Below are 11,673 nucleotides of genomic sequence, written 5' to 3'. Positions count from 1 at the left end.
GTCTCGTTAGAGATGTCAAAAATACAAGACAAATTGGGTCAAGAGTCCAAACATGCAAAGATGCACGCATGATTAGTCTTAAGCATTACTCATCCACCATTTTACCATGGGATGCTCGATCGTGAACTCAATTTTTAACCAACCACGAGACAATGCTCGTGGGAAGTCATCATGCATCCCCAAAACAGTATCTAAAATAAGACATGCATAAGGGGTAATAATTTGTGACACCCAGGCAGGTGTGTCCTCAGCCTAATGGATTTAGGCGCAACTTGCGTTCAAAAACTTGATGGTTCATGGGATTCTGCAATTCACACCATGTATCGCATTTCGCTACATTCTTCATCAATGCAAGAGCCGAGGTATTTGCTGCTGAGAGTCATTTTATATCATGTGTTGAGACAATGCCGCAGAACATCGTCTCTGGGTCCACGATATTGCACTGAACAATTTTTTAGTCCTTGGCGCACGAAGTGTCGGGGTTTGAGTTTTGTCCAAAGAAAGTCAACCGAGCATGGCACAGCCCACTCCCTCCAAACACGAGGGAGGATGAGATGTTGATGAACACCTCAAGCCAATCTCAAGTAGATAAATAAATTCACTGATCAAATTGATTGTGAGGCATCGACAATGATCCTTCCATAGGTTCACCTATGGAAACCTTGTTACGACTTCTCCTTCCTCTAAATGATAAGGTTCAGTGGAATTCTCACAATCCGAACACTTCACCTAACCATTCAATCGGTAGGAGTGACGGGCGATGTCTACAAAGGGCAAGAACATAGTCAACACAAGCTGATGACTTGCGCTTACTAGGAATTCCTTATTGAAGACCAACAATTGCAATGATTTATCCCTATCATGATAAAATTTCAAAGATTATCCGGGCCTGTCGCCCAAGGCTATAGACTTATTGAATATATCAGTGTAGTGCACATGTAGCCCAGAACATCTAAGGGTATCACAGACCTGTTATTGCCTCAAACTTTTATGGCCTAAGCAGCCATAGTCCCTCTAAGAAGCTGGCCATGGAGGGTTACCTCCACATAGCTATTTAGTAGGCTGAGGTCTTGTTAATTAACTAAATTAACCAGATAAATCGCTCCACCAACTAAGAACGGCCATGCACCACCACCCATAGAATCAAGAAAGAGCTTTCAATCTGTCAATCCTTAATATGTCTCGACCTGGTAAGTTTCGTCATGTTGAGTCAAATTAAGTCGCAGGCTCCACTCTTGGTGATGCCCTTCCATCAATTCCTTTAAGTTTCAGCCTTGCGACCATACTCCCCTCGAAACCCAAAGACTTTGATTTCTCATAAGGTGCCAGCAGAGTCCTAAAAGCAACATTTGTTGACCCCTGGTCGGCATCGTTTATGGTTGAGACTAGGACGATATCTAATTATCTTCGAGCCCCCAACTTTCGTTCTTGATTAATGAAAACATCCTTGGAAAATGCTTTCGCAATTGTTTGTCTTTCATAAATCCAAGAATTTTACCTTTGACTATGAAATACGAATGCCCCCGACTGTCCTTGTTAATCATTACTCTGATCCTGAAGGCCAACACAATAAGATCAGAATCCTGTGATTTTATCCCATGCTAATGTATCCAAAGTGTAGGCTTGCTTTGAGCACTCTAATTTGTTCAAAGTAACAGCACTGGAGGCACAACCTGGCCAATTAAGTCCATGAGTGCATCGTCGACAGAAGGGACAAGCAGACCGGTGCACACTAGAGGCAGACTGATCGACCCAACCCAAGGTCCAACTACGAGCTTTTTAATTGTGACAACTTAAATATACACTATTGGAGATGGAATTATCGCGGTTGTTGGCACCAGAATTTCCCTCCAATGGATCCTTGTTAAGTTCTTAAATTCATTTATTTATTGTCATTTTAGTTCCTGAAATTATCAATAATATTAGTTTAGTTAAATTTTTTGCATTTTGGACTAATGTGATTATCAATTTGCACTTTTAGGGACTAAATTTATGATTTCTTAGATTCAAGGACTAATATGATGATGTCTTCTAAATTCAAGACCAAAGTGAATATTTAGTCAAACATTTATATATGTGACAAATACGACGAGTGAACCACCATGTGGAGCTAACAAGTTAATATGTAAAAGAATTGAAATTTCAAATTAGTCCTTAAAACTGCATTTCATCCATCAATTTGGTCAAAAAATGTTAGTCTCTATTATAAACAACATCAAATGATTAATAGTGTCACATTAAGTTCCATGTTGGCACCTCTTCTCTCTTCAAGTTGGCCTTCTGATGGAGGACCATCCACAAAGAGTCTACACTTGAATACTATTGGACCTTTAACTAGGTTCATGATTAGGAGGCTAGAGGAAGCTTCTACAGACGAAGTGCTTCTTAGACCTATGCTCTATATGAGGATTGAGTATGATTCATTTTTTTAGTGTCATAATCTTTATTATACATACCTTGTATAGTTTGAGTTCTTTTACCTTATGTATAATAGATAATTGTATAGGTTTATTTTTGCTTTTATATTTGTAAGGCACCTTTATCTTTCTTTGAAGTTCATACCCTTAGGATTTTAAGGTATGTTACTTGGAGACTTTTACTTTATTTGATCTTGTATTAAGGGTCATAGATTTTCATATTTTTATTTTTAGTAGTGGGGTAGCAAATAGCAAATGTATAGGTGAAACTAGCAATTAGACATTTAGTGCGTCTAGGCCAAATTTTACATATTAGGCTTGTTTTACTCAATTTAATCCAAGGAATTGATTTAGCTTAATCTCACCATCATTTGGTGAACCTAACTAAACCAATTCCAAGTTTTGGATTGGATAAAATGAAGGAAAATCAAGCATGGCAGCCTATCTCTCCCTTGGCCAAATTTTCGCTTAGCTTCTCCAACACACCTTGCCATTTGGCTTACCAAGGGGACAAGGTGACATTTGGCACTCTATGATTGACTCTTCTAGATATAAGTGTCCCCTTCTTGTCTCTTAAGAGACAATGTGACACTTGGCACTCAATGATTAGCTAATCTAGATCTAAGTGTCCCTACCTTGTCTAGTTTGCACTACAAGTTTCTCCACCACTATATATAGGTTATTTCACTTGTAAAACTCACTTTTGGATGATATTTGAGATTTGGCCAAGTTATATACTCTAATTTCTCTCTCTCAAAAGTCTAAATTCTCTCTTTGATTTGCTACCAATTCTCTTATCCTCTTCCTAAAAGTGTAGTGAAAATTGAAGTGGTTTATCTTCTACCTTGAAGTGGCACCACTTGAAGAAAACTCCTCACCTTTGAAGATGAAACCAGAGGTCTCTTCATCCATTGGAGACCTTGAAGAAGCTTGAGAAGTGTCAAGAAGTAAAAGATCTAGGAAGGAACTTGAAAGAGAAGCCACATCAATTTGGTTACTCCATATGATTTCCATCACCTTCCATCTCATATCCTTATCAAAAGGACTAATTTGAAAGGAGAAAAATACATTTTTCCACCTTTCTCTCCTTCCTAGTCCTTCTCAACCACCTCCAATGTCTCCTCCCCTTCTTCCCTTTCATTCTTCACACCACTTGAATCCCATCAAATTAAGGTGGACATTCTTATAAAAGACAAGGAACCTTTTGTTCTCTTTCTTCAACATTTTCTTCGTCAACATAAACACCAATTTAACACTATTACATTAGACACAACCCCTTACTAACTATTTGCTTACTTGTTATGATAAAATGAGGGTAAATTTTTTGCATTTATTAAAACAACATTTCCATCATGAAACATAAAGAACCATGATCTTCTTAAATCTAAATATGAATTCTTGTAACAAGTCGTTAAGTCAAAAGACAATATTAGATCCCTAAAGTTTTAATGATAACAAATGAAAGATTTTCTTTTAAAAAATGAATTATCTACAAAATATTGTATATTAGATGAAGTGTAAAATGTATATCATCTATAAGATAATGAGAATCAAATGAAGCATACAGTCTGTATCATTATACATTAAACGTATAGTTTTCAAGTGAGACTAACAAAAAATTTCATTAAATGTTTTATTCCTTAATAGATCAAATAATAAAGGTATGTTGGATTTCTCAAAATCTGTTAAAGAAGGAAAATTCAATTTATCCGTTAGAAGCAAAAGGCAAAATCTCGAATATCACAAAAGCAAAGTAGAAAAAAGCTCTGCAAGAACTATTCTTGGTTGACTTTAACTATTCTACCTGACATTACTTCTATGATGCCCATTTTAGAAAGAAATGATGATAAGTAATTTGTTAGATTAGATAAGAGATACACACTTTACTAAAAAGTATTTAATACTTGCATTAAATGAAGCAACGGTAATGTTGCTCCTTTAGGATCAGTAGTGAAGACAAACGAAGCAACTTATAAGTTGAACTCAAAATTGTCACAATGGTCATATTCTCTTGAGCTACTATATAAGGATCAAGCTTTCAAGATAGAAGATAGAGAAAACATAGAGAAAAAACTCGCATACAAAGAAACACTCATTGTGAATCATATACATACTTCTTTATAGACTATCTGTACTTTCATTTTTGGTTACAACTCGTCTAGAAGAGACAAAACAACCTCGTAATTTTTTGTAACCTTTGTTGTAAAGGTTGAGCCTAAAGATGTCTGTTTGAGAAAGAATACTTGGTTCTATGCTTGGAAAGGCTTGTTTGAGAAAAAATACTTGGTGCTAAGCCTAGAGAGGCTTGTTGTTCAAAGAATACTTGGGTAGTTACTTGAAGAAGTAAGTCAAAGACTACTTAGGATTGAGATAGAAATGGCTTATTGAAAGAATACTTGTATATTGTTTAAAAGATAGTGAAACTTAATCTAGTTGGATTGAGAACTAGACATAGTCTTGATGATTGAAACAAAATAGTATAAAAATTCTTGTGTTTCATCTAACTCTTCTTCAGCCCTTCATCTGTTAAGTTTTTTTCTCTTCGCTACTCAAACATGTGATTTTTTAATACACACTATTCAATTTCAACCCCCTTCTAGTATGTGTCTTTTCTCTACAGTCTTGCATTGTTATATTCCTTACAATATAATCGTAAACATCACTTTTAGAGAATTCTATGGTCTCAATCACTTTGAGCACCAACAATATCAATCCACAATATCAAGATATGACACGTTAGTGTCAAGATACAAAAATATCAATCCACAATCGTAAATTCAACAATCATAGAAAAATTAAGGGTATTTAATTTAATGGAAAGTAAATATTAAAATTGTGATATTCTATATTTTTATTGAGCTTTAAAAGGCATATTTACATTTATTTATAAAAAAAAATAACTATCTAAATAAAAACTTATTTAATAATATCTAATCTTATCTTGGAAATAATAAACTAGATGGTAATAATAGATGATTATAACAATTTTATGTTATTTATTTCTTATCCTCAATACTAAAGACTAGATCAAAAAGATATTTCTTATCCTCTATATTCATTTCCCATAAAATGATTTTTTAAGACAGTAAATTAGATCAAGAAATTATAAAATTTATATTTATGAAAAGTTCATCAAGTTTTGTTTTGGAATATATAAAAAAGAATATTGAAAACCATTCATAATTAATATAGTAAATTCATAAAACCCAAGTAGTTCAACCTAGATTTCCAAAACTCAAACCCAATATTACAAAGTCATTATTTCCCTTATTTAGAAACTTTTTTGAGTGATTCCAAATCCTAAATGGAAGCCTTTAGAGTTTAGTTTTTTGACAAAACCAATTTTGGATCATTTGGATAAATAAATCAGAAGTTGTGATTTTTTTATTCAAATTTTTAAAACAAATATATGGGATATCAAGTTTCTAGCTAAATATTTTTGGTTCTAGAAAAAAATGTAACAAACTTAAAAAATTTTGGCAGAGTTTTCCCTTAATTTAGAGCATTTCTTCCTAAATAATTTAGCAAAACAACATCCACATTTGTTCTCACAAATTTTGTAATGCAGTAGAAAACAAAGATTCATAGTGAAACAATGATGATATTGAAACATTATATGAATAATAATTGAAAAATGAATACACAAGAGATCAATAATCACCCCGACTTACCTTGGATGAGTAAAAAGGAGTGACAAAGTGATGAAAAAAAAGAAAGAAAGAAAGCTTTATAGAATCTTGAAACGAAGTTAGGAGATAGGAGATGATTAGTGGTATTTTGATGGTGAATGATGTTGGATTAATATGATGCTATTTAGGAGTGTAAAAGAAAGAAACCATAGAAGATTAATTTGGGGAGGGAAGGGTTCTCGATGATGTGGGCTTTCGTTAGGAGGGTTGGGGTTTGCCTAGGTATTTATAAGGTTTTAATTAGCATGACATCACCTCACACTAGGTGATGTCATATAGGTGAGGTAATAAATATTTTGATTTTAATCAATTAAGCACATGTAAAATAAATAGAAAAAGGACGTGGGCTGCAAGGAAGGGCAAAAAAGTAATTTCCCTCTCTTCTTAATACCTCTATAGAAACTTCCTTTGTACCACATGATCAAGGATTGTTTTTATACACATTTTCTTGCTTTTATATCAATCCACTTCAATTTTTATTAAAACTATGTGAGATTGTTATTTGGATATAAAAATTATATTTTTAGATAAAAAAATAATTTCTCAGTACATTTTGAATTTCTTTTGATTATTTTAGTATTTTTGAGTTAAAATTTTATATTAATTTCATTTTAATTCAACAAATACTCAACATTTTATGAAAAATATATTTTTGTATATTTCATCTAAAAATGACCCCTATTTCTAATTTTACAAGGTTTGAAAGCTTAACTTTTGATATGTTTCCTAAAAGTTTATGAAAGTTCGGGAATAATTCTCAAAATTATATTTTTATACATGTGACATAATTCTAAACTTAGTAGGAATTTTGTTGTCTCCTGAAATTTTTCCCCATTTGTCCTTATCATATATAGAAGTAGACGCAAAATTATCATTTTTACAATTTTTCAAGTTATAACTCAAAATACTTATTAAAAATCATAATTAAGTAGAGCTCAAAATTTAGATCACATGGTATGTATTAGAATTTTCAAATTCCTTTTAGATTTTATAAAAAAAAAAAAGAAAAATAAATGTTCTAAAAGTTAGGTTGTTAGAACCAACCTCGTCCTTAGGTTGGAACCGTGATTGTTACAATGGAATCTCCCGATCTCATCGTGTTTGGGATATTTATATGAGTGACATACAAAAGTGGGTTATGGGAAGAAAGATGCTTGAATCATTTCAACCAATAAAGTTTGTGATTGGGGTGATGCAAGGAAGGTGTTTAATGAAATGTTTCTAATTATGAGTGATGCAAGGAAGGTTAATTTTATGCTTAGTCAAAGTTAGTAAAAAGAAATAAGATTATCATCTAGTTATAGAAGACACCAATTAGTCATCCAGAGATTAAATAAATTGACATCAAAATTCATTTTTGCTAAACTTAAACTTAATACAACTATTCATTAATATAATTGAATGGATAAATTATGTCAGATTATTTAGGATTCATTTAGAGTGGTTGTAAGTTTTTTTTAAATGTAATGTTCTAAATAAAATGCATTCAACTAAAATTGAACTAAAATGATTTTTAACTTAACTTTAAACACATTTATATTCATTTTCCAAATAAACAAATAAATATTTGTGAATTTGATTTTTAATTTTAACAAAACATATCTTTGCTACATTTAACAACGTATTTTCTCATGACAACTAACACTAACATTAAATTATCATCATCATCATAACCATTGTTGTTACTTCCATCATTAACAATGTCACACCATTAATATTGTCGTCACCACAAACACCACCGTTAACAATGTCATTCCCACTACTAACGCTACCAACACCACCATCCTCACTGTCATCATTACCACCTCCATTTAAACCATAATCACCACTACTAACATGTCACCACCACTAACACTATCATAGTATCATTAGTATTGCTACCATCACCATCATACAAACATGCCCTTAATTAAGTTAATGTTAACATGATAAGAAACTTCCAAAAATAAAACTAAAAATTAAAAGAAAAATCAACTATATACTAAAAATTGAAATGTGGTTGTAATGTTTTTAGAAAATTAAAATTAAAATCTAAAAACCACCTAGAACATACTCTTAGATTTTATTTGGACAAATTTCTTAATTACATATTCAACAATAACAACAATGTTTTATCAACTACATGAAACTCAATAATCACCATAAGAGAAAGATATAAAATGAAGTAATTTATAGAATTTTTCCATTTAACTTTTTTTCAAAATGTACAAACTAATTTTAACTTATAAGAAAAACTTAATTTATTTTATCATCGTATTTTCATCTCTTATATATATTTATTAGAAATTTATCCAATTAGGACATTAAAGGAATAAATTAATGTTTCATAATAAAAAAAATAGATAATTGAGGTTGTTAAATATTATTTTTATTTATCTATAAAATAAAAAATAAAAAAAACAAACTCAATATAAGAGAATTTATAATAACTCATGTATATTACACAACCAACTTAGTTAAACCTCCTTCGTATGTTAAACACTCTGAAATTGAATTCATAGATGTGTAAAAGAAAATATTAAAAAACTATATTCAATTATACCCATTATAAATAAAGACCTATTATAAAAAGGATGTTTTAGTAACCACCTTTTGGTTTTCCTTTTTCTTAGACACTTATACCCTTGAAACCATACCACAAACTTTATAGTCTTTAAAAGCTACTCACTCTCCCCAATATGTTCCATTACCCTTGAAAATATAGAGAAACATGAAATACCTTTTTCCCCTATCAATGAAGATATATAACCATTAGTTGACACAAATAATAACAACTTATATTCCTTAATTAGGTTGTTCAAAATCCAAATCTTAACCTTGAGTATAAAATATATTTTGTTGAAAGAAATATCTATCTTATGTATACTTATAGTCCTTTCAAAAATTAATCATTATTACTTCTAATAATGAATACTTCATATCAATATTATAATTAAAAAAATATTCAACCAAGATATTAATTTAAATTTGGATAGTCTATCATATTAATAGTAATTAAATTTATAGTTTAATATTATACAATATTTTAAGTATGATAATATAAAAATATAAATTATAAATTACTAACTTAAACTTTTTTCCAGATAAAAATTAATAATGAACAGAGTAATTTGTTTCTGTAAAACCTTTAAATATGCATTTTTATTTGTCTTAAAAATAATTCACATAAATTAAAAACAAATACCGATTCAAATCAATTTTCTGCACCAATTTCTCACTAGTTTTAGGCTTCTTTGACCAATTCTCACCTGTTTTAAGATGCTACAAATTCTGAGTTAACGGATCAATCTACAGACTGATTTCGGGTTTCGACCAGTCCAATCCGATTTTTGAAACAAGGTGTATTTACGATAATCAAGCATATTCTTAAAATAAAATAAAAATCTAATGAAGTATATTATTTAAATAACAGCCTACCCCGAATCAAAATTAAACAAATAAAACGGGTCTTAGGCATGGATCGAAGAGCAAATATATACCATGTATGAACTGAGCCTTACTTTACTAGTAGTAAGTAGAACGGAGCAAAAGATGTTAATCCTAACCAAAAAAGGAACAAAGCTATTTACATTCATTGTTAGTCCAAAAGAAGCCTTCATTCATCTGCAACACGCAGATTATACTTTCGTGCCAAACGATGCGCAGTTTTATCAGCCATAATGCCATCTATCAACTTAAACTTTTTGTAATGCACTTTAAGCGTGTCTTCCTGCTGCCTTGAAAGCTTCTCTTCTTCTGCAAGTTGCAGCTGAACAAAAGCACAAACAGACCTTAGTGAAAGATAGCAGCATCTCTCAGAGTATACATGAAACATATCTATGATCATTGAAAGCACAAAAGGGTACAAGAAGTTTATTTACCAAGATGAACAACATACATATTCTAGTGCTGCGGTGTTTAGATAGATCGCAAGAGGTTAAAGGTTCAAATCTGAATGTTATCAGTGTAACAAAACAAATAAACAAAACGAATATGTTCTCATTTCTGTTTTGCATATGACTACTGTTTGGTGTTCTTCATTCAAGACAAATCCAATTCTCAGACAACACAATACTTCCATAAAGTGAACTTGTCTATAAAGTGTAGGAGTAAAGGGTATCCGCCCATAAGAAAATAAGAATTACTTGTTATTGCACCATTTCAACTGGCCAGCTCCCATAAACTTGCTAGTAAATATCAATACTAGAAAAATGCTCCGAGCTACTGCTAATTGGTCTTCCATTAAAGAAGATTGTTGAATCAAATACAACATTTTTACTCAACAATAATATTGACAGTTAGACAGTGACACAAGTATGGGTTTAACAGGACACCAGAAACTTGCATGAACATTTTAAATAAAAAAAATTCAACTCCTAGAGGCATGCCCAGCAAAATTTGAAATAGTAATAGTAATGAGAGCAAAAACAAAAGTAATTGATTGCAGGGAAAGAACTTACTTTGTGCATGAATTCTATTTCTGCGGCGTGTTTTCGGGTAAGTTTCTTTATTTCCTTGGCCGCTTGAAAATCAGGATCACTTGGCTCCAACCAACGGACCTTTAACTTTCTGTTAGGCTTTATTGGCCGATCATCAAACATGTCCATCACAGCATGCGTAGCTCTTACAGGACGTGGCGACCCAGACATCATAAAAGGATACCCCATTACCATTGATATAATTTCCTTGGCCTTCTTCGTGGAATCAAATTCTACTAAAGCACACTTGGGCAGATTGCTTAGTCCAATGTAGTTGGGAATAAACTTGACATTTTTCACAAGTGCAAACTGGTCAAGAGCAGTTCTTATCACAGATTCAGTGACCTGTGGTGACAGATTGTCAAAGTACACTGTCCTACTAACTTTCTGTTCGAAAGCAATATACTCTTCTTCTGATGACCCCATGCAGTAAATTGAATGACACCTAAGAACCCCAAATTTCAAACTTAGGGTAACTAAATAGTATACAATTTCTATAGAAAACACGGACATAAATATGATTAGATAAAGAATATGTTCTACGCCCAGACACCTGAATGATTTCCTTTTTATCCCATAAACAAGCCATTATCAATTTAAGCCATTGCAGTATGTATCGCACGATTCGCGATTCGTATCGTGCGATACGACACGATTCCGAGGCTCCGCGATTCGAATCGCACGTTGACTCGTTTTCGTTCAAGAATCGCATGTGAATCGTGCGTATCGTGGCGTGAATCGGAAAAATCGCGATTCTGGACGAAATCGCACGATTTCGAAACAGCGGGTCGCGCCTCGAAAACGAATCAGATCACGCGCGACCCGATTCTGGAAACCCTAAAAAATATAGTTTTTTTTTAGGGAAAAAAAACAGAAAAAAAAAAAAGGGAAAGTACCGATCCTCCGCCGATCTGTCTTCTTCTCCGACGAACCTCCGTCGATTTGTCTTCTCCGGCGGATCTCCGTCGATATGTCTTCTCCGACGGTGGCTGTCTTCTACGGCATCTGCAGACCTGTCTTCTTCTAAGACAGAAGACAGCGGCGACGGCTTGACTCTCACGATTAGAAGGGTCAGAAAAAATAATTTGGGTTAGAAAAGAGATAAAAAAT

The 11,673-nt window shown here is 32.4% G+C and overlaps 1 protein-coding gene, 1 non-coding gene and 1 pseudogene across 2 annotated transcripts; all 3 read right to left on the bottom strand.

The window, feature by feature from the left end:
- Positions 1–225: 225 nt before the first annotated feature.
- LOC114915307 (5.8S ribosomal RNA) lies at positions 226–381 on the bottom strand. The gene has a single exon (XR_003803278.2). It is a non-coding gene; the product is annotated as a 5.8S ribosomal RNA (ribosomal RNA).
- Positions 382–628: 247 nt separating this feature from the next.
- LOC145952942 (uncharacterized) lies at positions 629–2,014 on the bottom strand (annotated as a pseudogene).
- Positions 2,015–9,478: 7,464 nt separating this feature from the next.
- LOC109791308 (RNA-binding (RRM/RBD/RNP motifs) family protein) lies at positions 9,479–11,673 on the bottom strand. Its single transcript, XM_020350592.3, has 3 exons — positions 11,460–11,673; positions 10,546–11,008; positions 9,479–9,854 (listed from the first exon to the last, which is right to left on the bottom strand). Exons 2-3 carry the CDS (start codon positions 10,987–10,989, stop codon positions 9,702–9,704), a joined length of 597 nt encoding a protein of 198 aa, XP_020206181.1. The 5' UTR covers positions 10,990–11,008; positions 11,460–11,673; the 3' UTR covers positions 9,479–9,701.

This window comes from Cajanus cajan, chromosome 10, assembly GCF_000230855.2.
Source record: "Cajanus cajan strain Asha chromosome 10, NIPB_CcT2T_4, whole genome shotgun sequence".
NCBI lineage: Eukaryota > Viridiplantae > Streptophyta > Magnoliopsida > Fabales > Fabaceae > Cajanus > Cajanus cajan.
Note: the sequence above shows the minus strand (reverse complement) of the source record. Positions and strands in the feature narration are given on the sequence as shown.